Source organism: Maylandia zebra, linkage group LG18, assembly GCF_041146795.1.
Source record: "Maylandia zebra isolate NMK-2024a linkage group LG18, Mzebra_GT3a, whole genome shotgun sequence".
Lineage (NCBI taxonomy): Eukaryota > Metazoa > Chordata > Actinopteri > Cichliformes > Cichlidae > Maylandia > Maylandia zebra.
The window spans coordinates 915477-941935 of NC_135184.1; the positions used below are offsets into that span (position 1 = coordinate 915477).

General features: G+C 40.4%; 2 protein-coding genes across 5 annotated transcripts; both read right to left on the reverse strand.

Moving 5' to 3' along the window:
• Nucleotides 1–209: 209 nt before the first annotated feature.
• LOC106676376 (uncharacterized) lies at nucleotides 210–16005 on the reverse strand. Of its 3 annotated transcripts, none has more exons than XM_076876682.1 (3): nucleotides 15307–15636; nucleotides 2433–2663; nucleotides 210–586 (listed from the first exon to the last, which is right to left on the reverse strand). In XM_076876682.1, exons 1-3 carry the CDS (start codon nucleotides 15476–15478, stop codon nucleotides 429–431), a joined length of 561 nt encoding a protein of 186 aa, XP_076732797.1. In that variant the 5' UTR covers nucleotides 15479–15636; the 3' UTR covers nucleotides 210–428. The 3 variants fall into 3 exon arrangements, with proteins under 3 accessions (XP_076732797.1, XP_076732796.1, XP_024655666.1); XM_076876681.1 differs by adding an exon at nucleotides 2844–2919 and having other exon boundaries at nucleotides 210–2663; nucleotides 15307–15442; XM_024799898.2 differs by having other exon boundaries at nucleotides 210–2663; nucleotides 15307–16005.
• Nucleotides 16006–18208: 2203 nt separating this feature from the next.
• Nucleotides 18209–26117, reverse strand: LOC143413501 (uncharacterized). Of its 2 annotated transcripts, XM_076876703.1 has the most exons (3): nucleotides 25907–26117; nucleotides 20409–20587; nucleotides 18210–20337 (listed from the first exon to the last, which is right to left on the reverse strand). In XM_076876703.1, the coding sequence occupies exons 1-3, from the start codon at nucleotides 26076–26078 to the stop codon at nucleotides 20323–20325; spliced, it is 366 nt and encodes a 121-aa protein (XP_076732818.1). In that variant the 5' UTR covers nucleotides 26079–26117; the 3' UTR covers nucleotides 18210–20322. The 2 variants fall into 2 exon arrangements, with proteins under 2 accessions (XP_076732817.1, XP_076732818.1); XM_076876702.1 differs by having other exon boundaries at nucleotides 18209–20587.
• Nucleotides 26118–26459: the final 342 nt, after the last annotated feature.

A 26459-nucleotide genomic window follows, 5' to 3' on the forward strand; every position in this document is an offset into this window, starting at 1 on the left:
TCATACATAGGTACATACATAAAGAGAGAGAGAGAGAGAGAGAGAGAGAGAGAGAGAGAGAGAGAGAGAGAGCAAGAAAAGGATTAGCAATTTACTGCTTAGAAGCCTCAAATAAAGACCTGATTTAGACAGAAAAAAATCTGTATTTACTGAAGGCAGACATTTAAGAAACCTTTTGGTCATATACAATGAGTACAGGAGAGTTTAACTACAGGTTTAGTGCTTTATTTAATGCGTGCAGAACAAGAAATGAAAATGTTACGCTTACACCTATCTATCTTTGAACCTGAGGTTCTCACAGCAAGTCTAGATTCTTAAACAACTTAAAATTAACAGTAAATTAATATAAATGCACTAAATGAGCTAAATAAACAAAACATATGAATACAAAAGACCACCCCAATTAAAACAAAACAAAGATCTTCTATTTATTCAAAAAGAAACCAGCAGCACGTTGTCGCAGTGGCTTGCACCGTCCCATCACAGTAAGAAGGTCCTGGTTGGCTCAGGCCTCCCTGTGTGGAGTCTGCATGTTCTCTCTGGGTACTCCAGCTTCCTCCCACAGTCCAAAGACATGAATGTTGTTCTAAACAGTGATTATATTTACCACAGGTGAGAGTGTAACTGGTTTACTCTCTGATAGACTGTCAACCACATCATCACCACAGTGGACAGCATCATGTTTAAGATTTAGATGGAAAAACATAGAAACAGCTCCTAGATTTCAGTTTTGCGATACAGAGCACCCCCCTTTAGAAAAAAAAAGAAGCATATACTATCAATGAAGATCAACACACCAGGCTTCCTTTATATAAACAGAATTAACAAAACTAAAATCTCAGTCAGAATAAACAGACATTATCAGATGTCGATAAAATGATTAAAAAATTATAGAAAACATAAAGAAAATATACCAATAAAACACTTGCTGAAAATATGACAAGAGTGTGCACTCGGCTCTCACTAGAGCTCTGATACTTTAAACTGGACCCATTTAAATGTTAAAGCTTATAGTTCCAAAGCCCAAGAAAATATTTGCTTTACTTTGTTGCAAACTAAAGTAATTGTTTTGTTTTTTGTGATCCATCTTCTAATAGCTACAATTAAATTAGTGTAACAGATTTAGCAGCAGATTCAGCAGAGAATCAAGTACAACATTTCCACGTTTTCTGCATACTTGAATATATATATGAATATATGCACATTCCAGTTAAACCTCTCAACTTTACCTGCTCTTTAACAGCTTATGTGTTCAGTGTAAGTTACCATAATCTTTAAATCAGTATTTATATTCATACCTCTTTCAATTATTCATAGCTGAACAGGGTAATTAAAACCAGATTTTAAAAAAGTAACTTTTGTGACACAAACCTCTGACTTTTAGCTCAAAGCAGCTCACTAAGCCAATAATCTTGTATCGATAGTGCACCGCTTAGCGTGAGTTTTCATGTGGCGCAACAAATGAGTTCTAGAGTTAAACCTTTTCCCACATGTTTTGCATTCATACGGTTTCTCACCTGTGTGTGTTCTTGTGTGTTCTGTCAAAATAGAGTTACGGGTGAACGATTTCCCACAAGTTTTACAATGATATGGTTTAACACCTGTATGCATTCTCATGTGTTTCAATAAGGAACTACTATATGCAAATACTTTCCCACAAGTTTTACAATGATATGGTCTCTCACCAGTGTGCATCCTCGTGTGTTTCACTAAATCACTATTAGAAGCAAACATTTTCCCACATGTTTTACAATGATGTGGTTTCACACCTGTGTGAATTCCCATGTGTTTTAACAGAGAACTACTGTATCCGAACATTTTCCCACATGTTTTACAATGATATGGCTTTTCACCTGTATGAGCTCTTGTGTGCTTCAGTAAATCACCATTATAAGCAAACATTTTCCCACATGTTTTACATCCATATGGTTTCTCACCTGTGTGAGTCCGCATGTGTTTCAGTAAATTACTATTATATAGAAACATTTTCCCACATCTTTTACAATGATATGGTTTCTCACCAGTGTGCGTCTTCAGGTGTCTCAGTAAATCACTGTTATAAGCAAACTTTTTCCCACATGTTATACAAGAATAAGGCTTCTCACCTGTGTGAGCTCTTCTGTGCTTTGCTAAAGAGCCAGTACATACGAAACCTTTGCCACAAATAGTGCATGAATACGGTTTCTCGCCTGTGTGGATTCTATAATGTCTTGTCATTTCATAATTATATCGGAATACTTTTCCACAAACATCACATTTTAGATACTTTGTACTTTTATCAGAGTTACACCTACTCCCTGATGTTGTCGGGTCTTCTTTATTCTTGTGACTTTTGTTCGTAAATCGAATTGATTGTAAATCAAGTTTCTCGCTTCGTCCCTGATCTTGGTTCTCAGCTACAGCAGAGCTTAGAAACAGGAGCTGCTGCCCACCTGTTTCGGTTTGGTCACTTTTGTCGCAAGTAGCGGTCACCATAAAGGTATCCGTCTCCTCCTTCAGTATAAGCTGCTCTCCCTCCTGACTGCTGCAGAGTTCCTCCGGTTCCTCCTTAATCTGTGGAGATTCTGGTTTCCCGTGTTTCAGACTGGAGTTGTTATCCTGATTACAGAGCTGCTGCTCCGTCGGTACCACCTCCTTCTTAGGAACATGTTGCTGTAAGACATCTGGAGGGACAAAAGGAGACATCGCAAAGAAAGTGATATGATGTTATACCAGAAAAACAGAAGCAAATTTACTTTTAAATAAACTAAAGAACAGCAATAAGGGTAAACCATCATTAAACTACAAGCTGATGTCTTTAAAAAAAAAAGCACTCCATGAAGCTAGTACATCTTTTTATTTACCTTAGAATAAAATGACAACAATTCCAGGTTTCTCTTTAGCACTGTAGCTAGCCTGTTAGGCTGTCCAGTCCATGCACTGTTGAGCCAATGTTGAGCCAGTTAGTGAGCAGAATGATTTCAAAAGTCAGCAGCGCAGGAGTCGCAGTAGAAGAGCAGAATATGGACACTGCTAACTACCAAAATACAAAACATTATTTGGTCAATCCTTGTTTTCTTTCTTTTAGAACATTTTACCATCTCATCCTCTCTCTAAGGGAAAGGCTAGCAACCCATTGGAGGAAGCTCATTTCCGCCGCTTGTATCCACAATCATTTTCTTTCAGTCACTACCCACAGCTCGTGACCATAGGTGAGGGTAGGGATATAGATTGATCAGTAAATTTAGAGCTTCGCATTTACAGTCAGCTCTTTCTTCACCACAACAGAGCGGTACAGCGTCCACATTACTGTGGCCACAGCACCAATCCCATCTGTTGATCTCCTGCACCCTTTTCCCTTCAATCGTGAACAAGACCACGAGATAGTTAAACTCCTCCACTTGAGGCAAGAACTAATCTTCTAATTATTTGCCTTGTTAGTTTAGAGAAAAAAAGGAGCATAAGCTATGTTATGTCAATTTGTAAAAACTACAATCATGATACTTGCTCTTAATAAAGATATTTGAAACAGAACTAATCTTCTACCCAGATTGGGCACTCTACCCTTTTCCAGCTGAGGACCATGGCCTCAGATTTGGAGGTGCTGATTCTCATTCCCACCGCTTCACACTCAGCTGTGAAGCGTTCCAAAGTGAGCTGAAGGCCATCACCCAATGAAGCCAACAGAACCACATCATCCGCAAAAAGCATAGATGAGGTTCTGAGCCCACCCAAGTGAAAGCCTTCTGCCACTTGGCTAAGCCTAGAAATCCTGTCCACCCCTGGGGTGGGGGAGCACCAGCAACAGTGTGACCACTCTTCAGATGGCCTTGTTAAACATGAGGTCACTGGCTAATAAGACTTTTGTCTTAAATGATTTTATTCGCTCATCCGGACTTGACTTGTTATTCTTGACTGATACTTGGCTTCGCCCTGGTGAAGCCAAGTTTCATTCTCAGAACTGCTTCCACCCAATTTCACTGTTCTGAGCTCACCCCGAACCATTGGCAGAGGTGGAGGGCTAGCTTCAGTTTTTAAAAACAAATTTCGATGTCGGCAGCTGTCATCTGTTCTGTACCCCAGCTTCGAGGTGCAGTTATTGGAACTGAACCGCATCCCTTCATTTCTTTGTGCTTTGGTGTATTGCCCCCCGAAATTTGTTAAGGATTTTATTTCTGAATTTGCTGACTTACTGAGGAGTGTTGTCTTACGCTATGATCGTATTTTAATTGTTGGGGATTTTAACATTCATGTTTGTTGCAAAGACGACTCACTAGTCAAAGACTTCCTTACTCTTATTAATTCGTTTAATCTCACCCAGTGGGTAAGTGATCCAACTCACACAAAAGGTCACACACTCAACTTGGTACTGTCAAATGGTTTGGATATCTGCATCACAGACATCACGGATAAAGTTGTATGGGAAACGATTAAACATTATCCTTTTCTTTTCTCCGATTGGTGATCGCTTTAAATTGGGAGAACCTCAGGATTTCGGACCATTTTGTTTAATACTGTTATTAACAATGTTGATTTGTATAGTGATGGTTCTCTACGGCAAACACGCTAGATGAGCTCTCAGTCAATTGCTCATTTCACTGCTGCTTTTTTTGATTCCCCTCTTTTTGATGTTAATGGTATTGCGGATTTATCAGCGGAGGAACTTACCAACCTTTTTAATACTAGATGTGCCGACATTCTTAATTCGGTGGCACCTCTGAGGACATAAAGTGCCGAATTGTTACGCCAACCCTGGCTTAATGACACTACCCGCGCCCTTAGGTGTGAATGCCGGCACACTGAGCAAAAATGGAAAAAAGATAAACTCCATGTCTCGCTGGACATGCTGCCAAATCTACCTTCTTCTCTGGTATTATTAGGTCTAACTGCCATAATCCCCAAGCCCTTTTTAGTATTTTTAATTTCTTGATAAACCCTTGCCCCTTTACTTATAGGGATGCCTCCCCTGTACTTTGTAATAAATTTTTAAATATTTCACTGGCAAAATTTCAGTTCTGAGGGCATCTCTCTCATCTCCATCATTGTTAGTTTCTGACCCTGTTCCAGTCCCTGAATGCTTGACTGTCTTTCAACAGTTCCAGCCACTGTCTGATTCTGATTTAACAGCTATAATTGATCATCTCAAAATCTCGAATTCCCCCCATGATATCCTTCCCTCTCGTTTTCTTAAGGAAGCTTTGCCCACTGTTGGTCCCTGTATCCAACTGTTACTGAATATATCACTGTCATCAGGTTGTGTACCGTCAGTATTTAAGCACGCTGTCGTGCAACCCATTATAAAGAAAAAGAACACATGCTGCCGTTGGGATTACACTTCCTTTCACTGCTACGCCGACGACATACAATTTTATTTCCCTTTGACATCGGATGTCTCTACTTCCTTGCAACCCCTATTTGACTGTCTAAATGAGGCCAAAACTTGGTTATCATGTAGCTCGCTCACACTGAACGAGGATAAGACAGAAGTTATAGTTTTTGATAGTCACACCCCGCTGGAACAACTAACTGATGCCTTAGGGCTCCTTGCTAGCCATCTCTCACCCACTGTTAGAAACCTTGGTGTTTTCCTGGGCAGCTCTTTTAAACTCAAGAAACAGATCTCTCCTGTGGGAAAAAAAAAGTTTCTACCACCTGCGTCAGACATCTAAAGCTAAACTATACCTCACTTTGAAGGTCCTTGAAAAGCTCATTCACGCTTTTATCACTTCCAAATTAGACTACTGTAACTCTCTCTACTTGGGCCTTCTATTTTTCTCTATTCACCGGCTCCAGTTAGTTCAAAACGCAGCTGCGTGTCTCTTAACTGGTACTAGAAATTATGTCCACATCACACCAGTTTTAGCCAACCTACATGGGCTCCTTGTTGATTATTGTATCAATTTCAAAATTCTTTTGCTTACCTTTAAAATTTTAAATAATTTGGATCCCAGCTATCTATGTGAACTCGTTCATTTGTATATCCCTAATAAGGCACTTAGATCTTCCAATCAAATGCTCCTGATGCAACCAAGGTCTTGTCTGAAGTCCAGAGGTGATCGGGCCTTTGCTGTCGTAGCTCCCAGACTCTAGAATAACCTCCCTCCTTATATTCGTTCCTCCGAGTCCATCCAGTCTTTTAAATTGTGTCTTAAAACTTATTATTTTAGTGTCGCTTTTGATTTAAACTAGTATGTTATTTCGTGGCCAGTTTTTGTTTCAAACAATTGTCATATTGTTTCCTGCCCTCCTTTAAACTGTTTCTTTTTTTTAATTCTGTCTTATGGTATTGCTCTGACCGACTGTGAAACACTTTGGTCAACTTTGTTGTATTTTTATGTGCTATAGAAATACATTTTGATTTTTTTGGGGGGGATATAATAACGAACAAAGGGCAGCCCTGCCGGAGCCCATCACCCACCAGGAACGAGTCCGACTTATTGCCAGCCAGTCACCCCATATTCCCGGAGCACCCCCACAGAAGACCCTGGGAATCTCTCTCCAAATCACCAAAACACACGTAGACTGGTTGGGCAAACTCCCATGCACCCTCAAGTATCATTGAGAAGGATCTATACAGTGTTCCACGACTAGGATGAAAACAGCATTGTTCCTCCTGTACTCAAGGTTTGACTAACGGATGGACTCTCCTTTCCAGCAACCTGGCATAGACCTTCCCATGGAGGCCGAGGAGTGCGATTTCCCTACAGTTGGAACACACCCTCCGGTCCCCCTTCTTAAAGATGTACAGTAGATCGTACAATAATACATACAGAGAAAAACCCAACAATCATATGACCCCTATGAGCAAGCACTTTGGCAACAGTGGGAAGGAAAAACTCCCTTTTAACAGGAAGAAACCTCCGGCAGAACCAGGCTCAGGGAGGGGCGGCCATCTGCTGTGATTGGTTGGGGTGAGAGAAGGAAGACAGGATAAAGACATGCTGTGGAAGAGAGACAGAGATTAATAACAGATATGATTCAATGCACAGAGGTCTGTTAACACATAGTGAGTGAGAAAGATGACTGGAAAGGAAAAACTCAATGCATCATGGGAATCCCCCGGCAGCCTAAGTCTATTGCAGCATAACTAAGGGCGGATTCAGGGTCACCTGGTCCAGCCCTAACTATATAATAATAATAATAATAATGGATACTTTATTGATCCCCATGGGGAAATTACTTGTTTTTCTCTGCATTTGACCCATTCACTCAGTGAAGCAGTGGGCAGCCCACTAAGCAGGCGCCCGGGGAGCAGTGTGTAGGGACGGTACCTTGCTCAGGGGTACCTCAGGGTAGCCGTTAAGTGGATTCGAACCGCCGACCTTCCGATCATGGGGCGACCACTTTACCTACTGAGCTATCCCTGCCCCATATGCTTTAGCAAAAAGGAAAGTTTGAAGCCTAATCTTAAAAGTAGAGATAGTGTCTGTCTCCTGAATCCAAACTGGAGGCTGGTTCCACAGAAGAGGGGCCTGAGAACTGAAGGCTCTCCCTCCCATTCTACTTTTAAATACTCTAGGCACAACAAGTAGGCCTGCAGTGTGAGAGCGAAGTGCTCTAATAGGGTGATATGGTACTACAAGGTCATTAAGATAAGATGGGGCCTGATTATTTAAGACCTTGTATGTGAGGAGCAGGATTTTGAATTCTGGATTTAACAGGAAGCCAATGAAGGGAAGCCAATACAGGAGAAATATGCTCTCTCTTTCTAGTCCCTGTCAGGACTCTTGCTGCAGCATTTTGGATTAACTGAAGGCTTTTCAGGGAGTTTTTAGGACTTCCTGATAATAATGAATTACAGTAGTCCAGCCTGGAAGTAATAAATGCATGAACTAGTTTTTCAGCGTCACTCTGAGACAGGATATTTCTAACTTTAGAGATGTTGCACAAATGGAAGAAAGCAGTCTTACATATTTGTTTAATATGTGCTTTGAAGGACATGTCCTGGTCAAAAATGACTCCAAGGTTCCTCACAGTGTTACTGGAGGCCAAGGTAATGCCATCCAGAGTAAGAATCTGGTTAGATACCATATTTCTAGGCTTTTCAGGGCCGAGTACAATAACCTCAGTTTGATCTGAATTAAGAAGCAGAAAGTTAGCGGCCATCCAGGTCTTTATGTCTTTAAGACATTCCTGCAGTTTAACTCATTGGTGTGTGTTATCTGGCTTCATGGACAGATAGAGCTGGGTGTCATCGGCATAGCAGTGTAAATGTATGCTATGTCTTCTAATGATGCTGCCTAAGGGAAGCATGTATAATGTAAACAGAATTGGTCCTAGCACTGAACCCTGTGGAACTCCATAATTAACCTCAGTGTGTGAAGAGGACTCTCCATTTACATGCACAAACTGGAGTCTATTAGATAGATATGATACAAACCACTGCAGTGCAGTACCTGTAATACCTACAGCATGTTCTAATCGCTCTAATAGGATATTATGGTCGACAGTATCGAACGCTGCACTAAGGTCTAGCAGGACAAGCACAGAGATGAGTCCACTGTCAGAGGCCATAAGAAGATAAGAAGTCTTTTCAGTGTTTGAAATGAACAATCATTGGCGATTGTGGCTCAAGAGTTGGGAGTTCGCCTTGTAATCGGAAGGTTGCCGGTTCGAGCCCCGGCTCGGACAGTCTCGGTCGTTGTGTCCTTGGGCGAGACACTTCACCCGTTGCCTACTGGTGGTGGTCAGAGGGCCCAGTGGCGCCAGTGTCCGGCAGCCTCGCCTCTATCAGTGCGCCCCAGGGTGGCTGTGGCTACAATGTAGCTTGCCATCACCAGTGTGTGAATGTGTGTGTGAATGGGTGGATGACTGGATATGTAAAGCGCTTTGGGGTCCATAGGGACTAGTAAAGCGCTATATAAATACAGGCCATTTACCATTTACAACAATCAACTTCATTTTCAAGAGGAAAAGAAAATGGATTACAGTGGTAGAATAAAAACACCAGAACAAATTACGGCTTTTAAAACAGACTTAGAAAATTATGACTGGCAAAATGTTTATGTGGAAGACACTAATGATGCTTACAATGCGTTTTTGGATATATTTTTGTCAATCTATGACAGCCATTGTCCAATTAAAGTTTTCTAAAAATTATAAAAAGAAAAAACCATGGTTTACACAAGGTCTGGAAAGAGCCTGTAAAAAGAAAAATAGGTTATACAGGATTTTTTTTGACACATAGAACAAAGGAAAATGAAGACAAATATAAGAAATATCGAAATAAATTAACATCTATTATGCGATATGAAAAGAAAAGATATTATGAACAGCTGCTTCAAAAACATAAAAGTAATATTAAGGCTACCTGGAGTGTATTAAATAGGATAATAAAAAATCAACATAATACATGTTCTCCAACACATATTGTAACAAGAGGTAACGTAGTGATTGAGAATACTGAGAGCATAGTTAATGAATTTAATGATTACTTTGTTAATGTAGGTCCCAACTTGGCAAAAGAGATTTCTGTACCAGGAGGAAATGATGAAGTAGATTCTACTTCTTCTAAATGTAACTCAATGTTTCTTGGTGGAGTCTGTGAGAGTGACATTGTAGAAGTGGTGAGTAAATTCAAGAGTAAAAAATCCACGGATTGTGATGAACTTGACATGTCACTAATTAAAGAAGTTCTTCATAGTGTCCTTCAGCCGTTAACATATATTTGTAACAAATCATTTCAAACTGGAATTTTTCCAGATAAAATGAAAATTGCCGAAGTGATCCCACTATATAAAACTGGTGATAAACAGATTGTGTCAAACTATAGACCGGTATCTTTACTGCCTCAGTTTTCAAAGATTCTTGAAAAACTATTTGCAAACAAACTAGATTCTTTTATTGATAAATATGATTTATTGAATGATCATCAGTATGGGTTCAGAAGAAATCGCTCAACATCTCTAGCTGTGATGGAATTTATTGAAAATATTGCAACGGCTGTGGATGAAAAACAGTTTGGAATAGGTGTGTTCATTGATTTACGTAAAGCCTTTGATACGATAGATCATTCTTTACTTTTACAGAAGTGTGAAAGGTATGGTTTAAGAGGTGTTGTACAATTTTGGTTAAATAGTTACTTGAATAATAGGTTCCAATATGTGAGTATTAATAACATGAAATCTAAACTTAGAAAAGTAACTTGTGGAGTTCCGCAAGGATCTGTTTTGGGACCTAAGTTATTTTTACTTTATATAAATGATATTTGTACAGCCAGTGATACTTTAAAATATGTGATGTTTGCTGATGATACAAACTTATTTTGCTCAGGAAAAGACATAAAGAAATTACTGAAAACAGTAGAAACAGAACTCATGAAGTTAAATAGATGGTTTGTATTTAATAAACTATCATTGAATGAAAGTAAAACAAAATTTATGTTATTTGGAGGTAGTAAAAGTAATATTAAAGTAGAATTGAATTTAAATAATGTTGAAATTGAAAGAGTATATGAGACAAAATTTTTAGGAGTAATTATTGATGATAAACTTTGTTGGAAGCCCCACATAGAACATGTGAAACGAAAATTATCCATGTCTATTTCTATTCTTTATAAAACAAGAGATTTTTTGAATAAGAACTGCCTTTATTTATTGTATACTTCCCTTTGTTTGCCTTATATGACCTACCGTGCAGAAATTTGGGGGAACACATACAAAACATATTTGGATTCAATATTTAAATTGCAAAAAAGAGCTATTAGAATAATAAATAAAGTTGGATATAGGGAGTCCACCAACCAGTTTTTTGTAGGATCATCTATGTTAAAATTCATGGACATTATATATTCTAAAACTTTAGAAATGATATATCGTGTCATGAAAAAGAATGTTCCAATTTGTATTTTAAGTATGTTTCAACTAAGAGATGGAAAATATGATTTGAGGGGGTCTTATAAGTTTGAAATGCCTAAAGTGAGAACCAATGTTAAGTATAGATGTGTGTCAGTTTTGGGAGTGAAATTATGGAATGGACTTAATGATGAACTGAAGATGTGTTTTTCTTTGTCATTCTTCAGGAAGATTTTAAAAACTTAGTATTATACAAGGTTATAGAAATTTGGTTTGTTAAATTTTTTTTGTGTTGATTTAATTTCTTGATTTATCATTGATTTCTTTTCAAACTGTTATACAACTTATTTATCAATGATATTTATTTTCTTGGTTATGGATTTGATTATTTCTATGGGGGTAAGGGATAGGATAAGTATAAGCCATAAGGCTTCAGCCTATTCCTTTTTCGGTTTCTGTTTGAGTACTTTTATGTAAAATTATAATCTGTTGTTGTTGTTGACTGAAATAAATTTCAATTCAATTCAATTCAAGATCATTTATAACCTTCACTAAAGCTGTTTCTGTGCTGTGATGAGCTCTGAAACCTGACTGAAACTCTTCAAATAAACCTCTGCAGATGATCTGTTAGCTGTTTGACAACTACTCTTTCAAGGATGTTTGATATAAAGGAAGGTTGGAGATTGGCCTATAACTAGCTAAGACTGCTGGGTCTAGAGATGCTTTTTGAGTAAAGGTTTAACTACAGCCAGCTTGAAGGCCTGTGCTACATAGCTGATTATTAGAGATAGGTTGATCATATTTAAGATTGAAGCATTAAAGCCCCTGGGGTGGACCTCATCCACCCTAGGGGCTCTGCCACCAAGGAGTTATTTAACTGCCTCAGTGGTCTAAGGAGCATGGAAAAAAGTGTCAGGACTCCTTTAAGTTGCTTGAAGACGTTTCACCTCTCATCTGAGAAGCTTCTTCAGTTCTAGGGTCAAGTGGTGGGGAGTCCCAGATTTCAGCCCTGTGGGAGTGCCCCCCTCCTCCCTGAGAGGGACAGTGGACCCCCTAATGATCCTCTACCTAATCACATGAGCCAAGGTGTAAAAACGGATGTAGGTCTACCTTATCATGTGATGTCCTGAGGTCAGATGGCCCAGGATGTGAGTGGGAGTTTAGGCGTCTGGAAAGGGATCTCAAAACTGGATTATAGATGGCACAGTGTCGTAAATCACCTTCTCTGTTCAAAGATGGTCGTGCACAGTGGATATAAATGGCTTCTTTTACTCATTCAAACCATTAATCTTCTCTGTCCAATATGTGTACATTGGCATCCCTGAAAGAGTGACCTTTGTCCTTTAGATGCAGATTGACCGTTGAGTCTTGTCCCATGGAGTTGGGTCCTCCACGGAACACCTCCATGGGACAAGACTTGGCGGTAAATATGGTAAACCTCTCTACTTGTAAGCTTTGTACCACAGGTCTGCGCTAACTTAATCATTACTTTAAAAGCCACAGTAAGTCAGATAATCAGTGTTGGGGAGTAACGGAATACATGTACTGGCATTGTGTATTTCAAATACAAAATTTGAGTGACTATATTCTGTTACAGTCACCATTTTTAAAAAGTTATTCAGAATACAGTTACTTTGTTGAAATAAATGGATTACACTGCAGTCTTTTCCTGTTTCATGTTAGGCTATGCCCTCTCTATTTTTGGTAATTCCACATCGGTGGAAACCCAAACAAAACCCGCATTAAGAGGCTCTAATGCCTGTGTCTCAATCTTGCAGCCCATGAAGTGAAGAAATATTTTTTAATAATTTAAAAAAAATTTTTTAATTATTATTCAAAAAATTATTTAATATGAAGGCAATAGTTGGAGTGTTACAGGCATAATCCTAAAGAATATAGCCTCATGGGCAGTGTAGTCTGTGCTGCAGGGAGAATGGACTGCCATACCAGTTATGTAAATGGTCTGATTCTTATATAGCGTTTTTGTACTCTCACGGAGTACTCAAAGCGCTCTATACAACATGCCTCATTCACCCAATCACACCCATTCTCACAAGCACTTTATCTATACATAGTGCTTACTAACGACATTCACACACATTCATACTCCAGGGTTAGTATCTTGACATGCAGACTGGAAGAGCCAGGGATCAAACCACCAACCTCCCGATCAGTAGGTGACCACCTCTACCTCCTGAGCTACAGCCACCATGTCTGTGAGCGTGAGGGAGGGAGAAAAGGGAGAGGGGGAAAGAGTTGACGAGTTGTCACCGAGCAGAAACGGGAGTTGGAAGCATGCAAATATAATAATAACCACTGCAGCCAAAAAGAGAGCCTGACAAGCCCAGTTGAAAGTAAGCTATTAGGACTTGACTGTACACTGTGTTCGTGTTTTCCTCCAAAACAATAAGTTTTGTTGGAGCAGCCTTTCAATGCCTCTCTCTGTCTCTCGCTAGCAAAGTCGACCCAGACAACATATTAAAGCTAGTTTTCGGCTATGAGCCCAACAAGGAACCCGACATATTAGCCAGAACTCCCTTCACTACGGTTTGGAGCTGCTGACCTTTTTTATATATGTGCGGAAAGGTTTTCTATAAGAGATCGCTGCTAAAAGTGCAGCCTTACCTAATGTCCACCCTACTGTTACTCATTGTATATTAAGATTTAAAAATGTAGTTGGTGTTGGTTTGGCGACTAACTAGGGCTGGGCGATATGACCCACGATCCATATCACGGTATAATTAGAAGCATGTGCGGTAACGATAAATATTGCGATATATTCTTTTTTCTGTATAACATATTTTCCATCCTAAAGATCATTTAATCCCCCCCCCCACACACACACACACAGACAAAACATTAAGGATTGTACATTAACATAAAACTGTTGTACACACACACACACACACACACACACACACACACACACACACACGAAGAGAGAGAGTATGCATTGTATGCAAACAGCTACCAAACGGCCATCATAATTCGTCATACAATGAGAACAGGACAAATCAACAATTAACAATGACTGATTAATATTAAAATCTGTAACATAATGTATTGTTTGGAGTTTAGTCTGTTACTGTTAATATTTTTACCATTTCTTCTTGGAGCAACTGTAACCCACATAATTTCCTTAGGGATTAATAAAGTATTCTGATAGTTTCAGGATGACCTGCCATTATCCAATCACACATCTGCTTACCTGCATCTTTGCTCGTTTCTCCTCCTCTTCTTTTCTCTTTTTTCTAAACTGAGCACCTGATGGCTTTGAACTTTTCTTGTCCATCTTCCATTGGTTTTAATTTTGCACTCCAGTATGAACACAAATCCCTCAACTCGAGGATCACCACAACATGATCTAACAGACCTACACCTTAGTTCACAGATTCACTTTGTCACAACCCAGGATTCAGATCATGAATCCATAATGAGCTTGGATTTACATCATTATGAATGAAATACGCTCTATTTGGAAGCAGCAGGCCCCTCCCCTTTCGACGGGTTGTGTGGAGACTTTAAATCATCAAACTGTAAATTTTAAATTGTTATTGATCCTTTACCCCGAGTCCTAAAGTGTATATTTATTTTCTTATATATATTGTTTGTTTACTTGCACTGCTGTAACTGGAGCCTCGTCGTCTCGTCTCTATATGCTGGACTGTCTGTAGCGGAGATGTCTGGTGTTTTCGTGTTTGTTGCTTTGTTTTTATTTTGTTTGATTTTGCGAGTTGGTTATTAGATGCTGCTCCAGCCAGAGACTCCCCCGCCGCCCCGCCCTCTCTTCCCTGTGCCGCCAGCAGCGGGCGCACCTCGCAAACGGGGGGGGGCGCCCTTACTCCCAGCAAATGGGCGATAGAAAACCGATCGGTGCCTGTGACATTCCCACTATGCGCTGGCTGACGTCGGGCAGCATGAGTACCAGCAATTTTTTTTTGTGCCAATACCCGTGATACCGCCCCGGGCAACCGCCCGTGTCGCCCGTATCTAAAACCGCTACTGTGCTCAGCCTTGTGTATATACAGATGTATTGCACAACTAATGTTGCCGTATTTGTTTATATTGTTGTTGATGAATAAAATTCACTTAAAAAAAAAGCTTAACAGGAAACATGAAGCTGTTTAAAATGATTCCGCCTAAACAAACCCATTCATTGATGAATTCAGGTTGAATAAATGCTCAAATCCGGCCTGATTACAAAGCATTACATTAACTATTCTATAGAAAGGAAAAGCGGGACAGAGCGGGGAGGAAACGGACCAGGTCGGAATGCAACCACGACACGTCCGGGGGCTTTTCGGCACATGGGCCCCCCTCTGAACCAGACTCACAAATCTTCTAATCCTAACTTTGTTTCACTAAATAATCAAGAGAGAAATCCAGGCTGATTTCAGCGCCTGCTGTTTGAATGCAGCGCAGCGCAGTCCTGTCCTCTGTTTGCTCTTTGTTAGCTCACATCTCCAAAAAGTCCTCACAATCAGAAACGTCCCGCAGAGCTGTGATCAGGATCCTCCCTCAGAGGGACACTCACCTGTCCTGTGCAGCTTGATTTGGGGTTTCCAGGTGATATCCAGCAGTCTGCGCTGACGGTCGATCTCTTCCTCGTACTGGACGATCGTTTTTTCAAACTCCAAGAATATTTGTTCAGCAGCAGCAGTTAGTCGCTCGTTGATGAACTCTCTCAGATACTGAACTGAAGGCATCGTTGCTGCCGCAGCTCACACACTCAGCTCACACAACAACACAACAGTCCCTGTGCTCAGGCACACACACGTGGAAAGCTAACGGTATTAGCGCCTTTCCTTTGTTTTCTTCCGCCTGGTGTCACGTGGTGAGCTTCCGGCAGAGCACACGTGTTGCCTTTAGTTCCTATGTGTACATTTTTAAACTCACCGTTGCAGTAAATGAACAGATTCTAAGCAGCAAGGCTACAGTGCGAAGAGAAAACAGATCCATCAAAAACAAATTATCCTTTTGCCATAAGCATTGTTGCATTGTGTGAAACTAAAACCGGTGAGCATTAGTTTGGTGATGAGAGAGCTCAGAGGAGAACAATCAGACAGGTTGGAGCTGACAGAAAGAACAGCTGTGAACATCAGTCTTATCCAGGGACTCTTCAACATGTGCATTGAAGGAGAGGTAGATCAAACTACCAACGGATAGATTTCACTTTATAGACTTCCTGCTGCAAGATCTCCAAGCAAAGCAGAGCAGCAGAAAGACGTGCTGAGTGTGAAGCTGTCAGCAGGGGGAATAACACAGCGCTGTGAATGAGTCCTGTCACTGTGATCAGGCTCCTCCTTCTAATCCACCAACTTAGTGTTGATGAAGACTAAACAGAGAGATCACAGCTTCTTTATACTTGCTGTAGCTCACAGTTACTCTACACTGCAGATATGACGCCTCTGTTCATCTCAGTGCTGCTGGCTGCTATGTGCCTCGGTATGAACACAACTCTGTTTCTTTGATATCAACATTGACGTGATTCTTTAACAGCACACTGATACTGTTTGTTGGTGTTTTACAGAATGCAGAGCACAAAAAGACAACGTGCTGCAAGCAAAAGGAGAAGAGACTGCTGCTGCAGGAGGCACAGTAACACTTGACTGTCTCTATAACACCAGCTCATCAAATCATTATCTCTACTGGTACAAACAGGATGGAAACAACAGCCCCAAATTCATCCTGAGTCGCTTTAAAGTTGGTGAGGGGGAAAACGAGGCTGGAGACAGATTTTCATCCACACTGGATTCCAGCATCAGATCAGTTCCTCTGAAGATCCAGAAGCTTCAGCTGTCTGACTCTGCTGTGTACTACTGTGCTCTGCAGCCCACAGTGACAGGAAACAGCAAAACTCTGTACAAAAACCTTTGGAGCAAAGACAACAGAATACTCCACAACATCCACTAGAGGGAGCCACACACTGTTAAACCTCTCTCCAGTCAGAATGACAGTCTTTACTTGTTTGATCACATTGATGGAAAGCGTTAAGGCCTATTATTTTCTCTCTTCTTTCTACATTTTTCATTTCAGTGTCTGATCGATGCACTCCTCCACTTTTCATCAGGACCAAATTCTGTGGGTCCTTCCAATATTTGCCAGTGAAATATAGTACAGTGGTCCCTCGGAACATGGGGAACAGAGCCTTCAGTTGCTCTCTTCCTCAAGCCATAAGAAATAAAAACTCTCTTCCTGTGTTTAAGTCACAGCTCAAAACACATCTGTTCAAACTGGTTTATTCACTTTAGTGCTGATTTTATCTGCTGTCAAGTTCTGTTTTGCAATTTTAACTTATTTTATGTATTTTATGACTATTGCTCCTTTTATTAATTTTGTTCTTTTGTAAGGTGACCTTGGGTTTTTGAAAGGCGCCCACAAATAAAATGTATTATTATTATTATTACTTCTCTACCGTGGTGATGGGATTTCCGGCTCTTTTTAGAGAGCCGGCTCTTTCAGCTCCCAACCGGCTCTTCAGGTTGTTTTGTTGCTTTAAATAATTTATTATTAACAACAATATAAAATTATGCACTAAAGGAATTACTAATGTAAAAAAAGTGGTTTTATTTAGAGACAGAGCAGGTACAAACTCCAAAACACATTTCTAGCGTTAACTGAACTTCCAAAACAGAGCTACCTAGATCACTTAAATTACACAATTGAAAGCATGAAAGCATGTGTGTATAGTTATATTCAAATAATTAAAGAAAAAATGTTCATTTACCTGTTACTACCACACACCAAATCCGGTCATTGGTACTTTCTGGCTTGTGTAGCCACTACGTAACAAAAGCTCAACACTGCGCCTAGCATCCTGGAGCACGTCTGTTGTGTTTTGTACGTGTTTTGGAGCTTGTATGTGCTTTGTCTCTAAAAAAAAAAAAAAAAAACATGGCTCGCGTCATTCACGTCAAAGATCCGGCTCTAAGAGCTGTTTCGTTCGCAACCGACACATCACTACTCTACGAGACTGAAACTGTGAGAAGAACATTGGACTAGTTTCCCTTTGACTGTACAAATGTAGTTGTACTTTTTTAGTTGTTATTTAGCTCATGAGTATCTTACACAATGCCAGTCTTACATTCCTGTTGCATCTCATAGTATTAGACCCTTACCTGGCACTTCTATTTTAACTCTGTTATTTGTTGTTTATTGTATACTGCACATTTTTTACTCATTCTCATCCTGCTGCTGTAACACAGTTTTACCTGTGAGATCAAAAAAGTCAAACTTAAAATCACACATGCAAACGTGTGAGTGTGAATATTCTGTCTCTGTTAGACCTGTGATAGACGGCCAACCTGCTCCCTTACTCAGTGATCACCACAGTGGTTAGGTTGGCCGTCATGTTTGAGTTTTGGGTGGATAAAAAACAAAGAATGAAAACAAACAGCTGTTGTGCATTTTTGGTTTATAACATAATTGTAAAATTCTAACTTTAATTCAACAACACAGTAGATTTCCATGTGTATCAAAAAACTGAAAAGACAAAACAACAACAAATAAAAACATTAAAAATTGATCACATCGCAGTCTGTCAGCTGAAGACATCAGGCTGATCTGACTGTTCAGGACAATAATGCAGAGGCTTCCTGCGCCGTAACAGTGGGTGTACAACAAGTTTCTGTAAAAAACGGTCGTGGTGGTGAGAAAAATGACCGTTACAGCAGGTATACTACTGCGTTAAGGTGGTTTAACTCTGAACCTTTAGAAACTCTCTACTTAGACACTGTTTTCTCTAAAAAGACTTCTAACCTGAGGGGTAGATTATGAATGGTAAATGGCCTATATTTATATAGCACTTTTACTAGTCCCTAAGGACCCCAAAGCGCTTTACATATCCAGTCATCCACCCATTCACACACTGGTGATGGCAGCTACATTGTAGCCACAGCCACCCTGGGACACACTGACAGAGGCGAAGATGATATTAAGGGAACAACTGCACATTAGAGACCTGAAACTTACAGCAGCAAAAACTAAGAAAAGATTTGCTTTAGCTTGTGGCAAATCTAAATTAATTGTATTACTTTCTTGTGTTGTGTGTTCTAATTGCTACAATTTAATCAGTGTTAAAGAGATTTAGCAGCAGATTAGAATGAGGTATAACAGCACAGTCACTTTTAAAGTGAAACTCTGAACACATTACCTGCTCCTGACCAGGTTATTCAGTGTAAGTTACCACAGCAAATTAGATAAAAACAGCTACTTTTGTGACACAAACCTCTGACTTTTAGCTCAACACAGCTGAGCAATTAACCTTGTATCAAAATACACCTCTCAGTGTGAGTTCTCATATGGCGCCACAACTGTGTTCTGGTTTTGAACCTTTTTTCACATCTTTGACAACAAAGCCACTGGGTTCAACAGCACCAACACGGAGCAGAAGACGCCTATTTAGCTATGCTATAAAACTATTCCTGCACCCGATGGCAACACAACAAATCTCTTCTATCACTTATAGAAGGTCCACAAAAAAGAATACTCAAGAATCCAGAAAATCCAAGCTAAACCAAGTTGTGGAACGACGGGAGCAAGTTGGGAAAATAAAAACTATACCAGCGGAAGATACAGCAGTCTTTCACACAAGGCCCTCATGAGAAAACGTCCCAGCGCCATAAACAAATCACAGGAGCCGTCTCACATTACATTTGTAAAGGCATGGCCCCGGTTTATGTAGTTGAGAAGGACAGCTTTCTGCTGCTTTGTGTGTGAGTTTCTTTTTGTTTCCGTACAATATTCTGCTCCTGCTGTGCAATATTTCAGCTATATGTGCAATCTCCATCCCTTAATGACCATAGCCCTTCCACCCTTATTTATTATTTACAATGTTTTATTATGACGTCTACATCATGTTTATAGTGTACATAGTGTTCTTATATTGTCTGTTCTTCTTCTTCCTTGTATATTGTTTTCTTTATTTTCACACTATGTGGTATTGCTTCAAAATTTCAGTGTGCAAGCAACTGTACATTGACAATAAGAGTTCTAAGTCCTGAGTTCCTCACCTGTGTGAGTTCTTATGTGCTCCGTTAAATGACAGTTACGTTTGAACGTCTTCCCACATGTTTTACAATTATATGGCTTCACACCTGTGTGCATTCTCATATGCGTCAATAAAGAACTACTATATCCAAACACTTTGCCACATGTTGCACAATGATATGGTTTCTCCCCAGTGTGTGATCTTGTGTGTTTCAGTAAATCACTGTTATATGAAAACCTTTTCCCACAAGTTGTGCAACAAAATGGCTTAACACCTGAGTGAGTTTTTGTGTGCTTCAACAAAGAACTAGCAGATATAAACGTTTTCCCACACATTTTACAAGAGAACGGCCTCTCACCTGTGTGGACTCGATAATGCCTTCTCATTATATAATCATACTTAAAGGCTTTTCCACAAACATCACAGTTTGAGGACTTTTTACTTTTATCAGAGTTACATTGACTTCCTGAGGTAGGTGGATATTCTGCATTGTTGTGACTTTTGTTTCCATTTCCAGCTGATCCTGAATCAAACTTCTTCCTTATTTCCTGATATTGGCTCTCACCTACAGCAGAGCTGTGAGAGAGAAGCTGGTTACTCTTTTGTTCTGGTTCACTGTGGTCACTTTCCTCATAATCAGCAGTCACCATGAAGGTATCAGTCTCCTCCTTCAGTATAACCTGTCTTCTCTCCTGATTGCTGTAAAGTTGCTCCTGTTCCTCGTTAATATGAGGAAGCTCTGATTCCTTCTGGTTGAGACTCTCCCAGTTACAGAGCTGCTGGTCAGTGAGAAGCTCCTCCTTACAGACATGCTGCTGTGGGACGTCTGGAGAGACAAAAGGAGACAAGACAAAGAAATTATACAAGAAAAACACATGGGAGGAAATATACTGTGAAAACCAGCAAAAGTGCAGCAGTAAGGATAGACACACATTAAACTACGAGCTGATGTTGAAGATAGTTTGTTGCTTTATAAGAAAGCCCTCCGCAAAACCAGAACATCTTACTATTCATCACTGATTGCAGAAAATAAGAACAACCCCAGGTTTCTCTTCAGCTTTGTAGCCAGGCTGACAAACAGTCAGAGCTCTGTTGAGCCAACCATCCCTTTAATGTTAACTAGTAATGACTTCATGAACTTCTTCACACATAAAATTTAAACCATTAGAGAAAAAATTACTCAACCATCCCACAGATGTAATATTATCTACAGCTACTTTCAGTACCATTGATATTCATTTAGACTCTTTTTCTCTAATTGATCTTTCCGAGTTAACTTCAATAATTACTTCCTCCAAACCATCAACATGTCTTTTAGACCCCATTCCTACAAAACTGCTCAAAGAAGTCCTGCCATTAATTAGTGGTTCGATCTCTAATAATCAGCTATGTACCAATTCAATTTTATTTATATAGCGCCAAATCACAACAAAAGTCACCTCAAGGCGCTTCATAGGTACAGAGAAAAACCCAACAATCATATGACCCCATATGAGCAAGCACTTTGGCAACAGTGGGAAGGAAAAACTCCCTTTTAACAGGAAGAAACCTCCGGCAGAACCAGGCTCAGGGAGGGGCGGGGCCATCTGCTGCGACCGGTTGGGGTGAGAGAAGGAAGACAGGATAAAGACATGCTGTGGAAGAGAGACAGAGGTTAATAACAGATATGATTCAATGCAGAGAGGTCTGTTAATACATAGTGAGTGAGAAAGGTGACTGGAAAGGAAAAACTCAATGCATCATGGGAATCCCCGGCAGCCTACGTCTATTGCAGCATAACTAAGGGAGGATTCAGGGTCACCTGGTCCAGCCCTAACTATATGCTTTAGAAAAAAGGAAAGTTTGAAGCCTGATCTTGAAAGTAGAGATAGTGTCTGTCTCCTGAATCCAAACTGGAAGCTGGTTCCACAGAAGAGGGGCCTGAAAACTGAAGGCTCTGCCTCCCATTCTACTTTTAAATACTCTAGGAACAACAAGTAGGCCTGCAGAGCGAGAGCGAAGTGCTCTAATAGGGTGATATGGTACTACAAGGTCATTAAGATAAGATGGGGCCTGATTATTTAAGACCTTGTATGTGAGGAGCAGGATTTTGAATTCTGGATTTAACAGGAAGCCAAAACAGGAGAAATCTGCTCTCTCTTTCTAGTCCCTGTCAGGACTCTTGCTGCAGCATTTTGGATCAGCTGAAGGCTTTTCAGGGAGTTTTTAGGACATCCTGATAATAATGAATTACAGTCGTCCAGCCTGGAAGTAATAAATGCATGAACTAGTTTTTCAGCGTCACTCTGAGACAGGATATTTCTAACTTTAGAGATGTTGCACAAATGGAAGAAAGCAGTCTTACATATTTGTTTAATATGTGCATTGAAGGACATGTCCTGGTCAAACATGACTCCAAGGTTCCTCACAGCGTTACTGGAGGCCAAGGTAATGCCATCCAGAGTAAGAATCTGGTTAGATACCATATTTCTAAGATTTTCAGGGCCGAGTACAATAACCTCAGTTTTATCTGAATTAAGAAGCAGAAAGTTAGCGGCCATCCAGGTCTTTATGTCTTTAAGACATTCCTGCAGTTTAACTCATTGGTGTGTGTTATCTGGCTTCATGGACAGATAGAGCTGGGTGTCATCAGCATAGCAGTGAAAATGTATGCTATGTCTTCTAATGATGCTGCCTAAGGGAAGCATGTATAATGTAAACAGAATTGGTCCTAGCACTGAACCCTGTGGAACTCCATAATTAACCTCAGTGTGTGAAGAGGACTCTCCATTTACATGCACAAACTGGAGTCTATTAGATAGATATGATACAAACCACTGCAGTGCAGTACCTGTAATACCTACAGCATGTTCTAATCGCTCTAATAGGATATTATGGTCGACAGTATCGAACGCTGCACTGAGGTCTAAGGGACAAGCACAGAGATGAGTCCACTGTCAGAGGCCATAAGAAGATCATTTGTAACCTTCACTAAAGCTGTTTCTGTGCTGTGATGAGCTCTGAAACCTGACTGAAACTCTTCAATAAGCCTCTGCAGATGATCTGTTAGCTGTTTGACAACTACTCTTTCAAGGATGTTTGATATAAAGGAAGGTTGGAGATTGGCCTATAATTAGCTAAGACTGCTGGGTCTAGAGATGCTTTTTGAGTAAAGGTTTAACTACAGCCAGCTTGAAGGCCTGTGGTACATAGCTGATTATTAGAGATAGGTTGATCATATTTAAGATCGAAGCATTAATTAATGGCAGGACTTCTTTGAGCAGTTTTGTAGGAATGGGGTCTAAAAGACACGTTGATGGTTTGGAGGAAGTAATTATTGAAGTTAACTCAGAAAGATCAATTAGAGAAAAAGAGTCTAACTTAACATCAATGGTACTAAGAGTAACTGTAGATAATATTACATCTGTGGGATGATTACTGGTAATTTTTTCTCTAATGATAAAAAAATTATTTGTGAAGAAGTTCATGAAGTCATTACTAGTTAACGTTAAAGGGATGGTTGGCTCAAAAGAGCTCTGACTTTTTGTCAGCCTGGCTACAGAGCTGAAGAGAAACCTGGGGTTGTTCTTATTTTCTTCAATCAGTGATGAATAGTAAGATGTTCTGGCTTTGCAGAGGGCTTTCTTATAAAGCAGCAAACTATTTCTCCAGGCTAAATGATGATCCTCTAAATTTGTGACACGCCATTTCCTCTCCAGATTATGAGTCATCTGCTTCAGGCTACGTGTTTTAGAATTATACCACGGAGTCAGGTACTTCTGATTAGAGACCTTAGTTTTCACAGGAGCTACAGTATCCAGAGTTGTACGTAGTGAGGAGGTGAAATTATTACCAAGATAATCGACCTCTGTTGGGGTAGCGTTCAGATAGCTGCTCCGCTCTGTGTTGGTACAGGGCACAGGCCTTCAAGCTGGCTGTAGTTAAACCTTTACTCAAAAAGCATCTCTAGACCCAGCAGTCTTAGCTAATTATAGGCCAATCTCCAACCTTCCTTTCGTTTCAAAGATCCTTGAAAGAGTAGTTGTCAAACAGCTAACAGATCATCTGCAGAGGAATGGCCAAACCCCCGCAGCTGCCAACCCAATGTGGGAGTGAAAAGAGGAGGTAAGTGACGGAAGTGACGGACAAGGTAAGCGACTCATGTTGTAACTGACGTCAGACGCCGGAGATTTTGGCAGAAAATTAAAGCAAATGGTAGTTTAGATTTGAATAAATTCATTTAAGCTTCAGTATTACCAAATGCACCTATCAATTGTCTTATAACTAACAATACTTGTCCAAATCATCTCCAACACCCTGGAGAACAACGGGGAGAGTTTAGAGGCTCTCCAAAATTACATTGATCAGTGCTTCCAGGATCTCGTTATGAAGAAGGCTCAAAGTGCATCTTCCCCGGCCAAATCTGAGACGCCGTTGTCGAAAAGATGTCGAGAATCCCTGGAGTACAGCCAGCAGCAGGTGGAAACGCTCGCTGCTGAAAGTGCCACGCTAAGGGAGTCGGTGAAATGTCTCACAGACAATGTTACTCAGCTAAATAGAGAAAATAAAAAAATAAAAGAGACAGTTATTGATCTACAAGCTTGTGGCATGCGTAATAATCTTGTATGTTCTGGTATTCCAGAAGCCGCTGGAGTAGACGTGGAGACTACGGTAAAAAGCTTCATCAAAACCAACCTGAAGCTGCCGGAGGACACGGTGAAGAACATCACCTTTGATAGAGTGGATTGCATCGGCCCCATGCGGGCTGTGACCGGGAGACCACGTCCTATTGTGGCCAAATTCGGCCACTTCAAACAAAAGCAACATGTGAAAAGCCGCGGCAGGGAATTAAAAGGAACGGACTTCAGCGTGAACGACCAGTTCCCCAAAGAGATCTTGGAACGACGCAGGGTCCTCTTCCCAATCCGACGCGGCTTCATCCAGAAGGGCTCCCGTGCTGTCATCGCTGTGGACCAGCTGTACGTGGACGGACAGCTCCACCGCGACCCCAACATCACTCCGTGGCTGTATTAACCTCACACCAGATAAGAATCAGCTGCACCATTTCCCTATCCACTCACACTAACTTGCATTAACATCTGTTTAACTTACCAGCATCAAATCGCATCTTAAAGTGTGATTTCATAGCAGAATTAACACCGTCACTCTCCGTCAGTGATTTAATGGTTTAGTGTTTCCGTTTTTTTTTCTTCTCGTCCCCCACCCTCCTTTTCCCCCTCTTGTTTTTATGCTGCTAACCCTTGTCCTTGATTTCTTTCTTTTTTACTTTCTTTCACTGCTTCGATCACCTGCTTCCAGACTCATCCACAAACAACATCCTTTATTTCGATTGTCATCAATTTAGGTGGGGGAACTTGCACAATCGGTGGCTGACTAAATACTTTTTTGCCCCACTGTATGTATGTATGTATGTATATATATATATATATATATATATATATATATATATATATATATATATATATATATGAAGAGAAAACAAATTAAAATGATTTATTATTCCAGATCAATATTATGTTTCCGACATTTGTCCACACTAGATTTTGCTCGACTAGACATTTACAAAATTGTACTTCATCCTCATCATCCTCATCTCTCTCATCATTAATATTCTCATATTAGAAAACTGAAGCAGCAAGAACCAAATGAAGTGTTGCTGCCACGTGAAAGACTTCAACTGGATCCTTTTTTTTTATTTATGATGTTTGCAACTTTCACAAGTTTCACAGGACACATGAAGCTGTTTAAAATGATTCCGCCTAAACAAACTCATTCAGTGATGAATTCAGGTTGAATAAAATGCTCAAATCCGGCCTGATTTCAAAGCTTTACAAGAATTATTCAATAGAAAGGAAAAGCGGGACAGAGCGGGGAGGAAACGACCCAGGGTGGACACGACACTTCCGGGAGCTTTTCGGCACATCGGTCCCTCTCTGAACCAGACTCACAAATCTCCTGATCCTAACTTTGTTTCACTAAATAATTAAGAGAGAAATCCAGGCTGATTTCAGCGCCTGCTGTTTGAATGCAGCGCAGCGCAGTCCTGTCCTCTGTTTGCTCTTTGTTAGCTCACATCAAAAAGTCCTCACAATCAGAAACGTCCCGCAGAGCTGTGATCAGGATCCTCCCTCAGAGGGACACTCACCTGTCCTGTGCAGCTTGATTTGGGGTTTCCAGGTGATATCCAGCAGTCTGCGCTGACGGTCGATCTCTTCCTCGTACTGGACGATCGTTTTTTCAAACTCCAAGAATATTTGTTCAGCAGCAGCAGTTAGTCGCTCGTTGATGAACTCTCTCAGATACTGAACTGAAGGCATCGTTGCTGCCGCAGCTCACACACTCAGCTCACACACAACAACAACACAACAGTCTCTGTGCTCAGGCACACACACGTGGGACGGTAATGACGCCTTTGTTTGTTTACTTCCGCCTGTGTCACATGGTGAGCTTCCGGCAGTAGACAATAGCTACCTTTTGTTCCTGGTTAAAGTCTAATTTTGTGGCAGTCCAAATCCAATTTATTTTTAAAGCACATTTAAAAAACAGAAAGTTTGCCCAAAGTGCTTCACAAAGATAAAAGATAAACACTCACATAAAATAAAACAAAGAGAATAAAAAGATTACATCAGCTCACACCGGTCCAAACGCTATTGAAAGAAAAGATGTGTTTCAAAAGAGACCAAAGGAGCTTGCAAAGA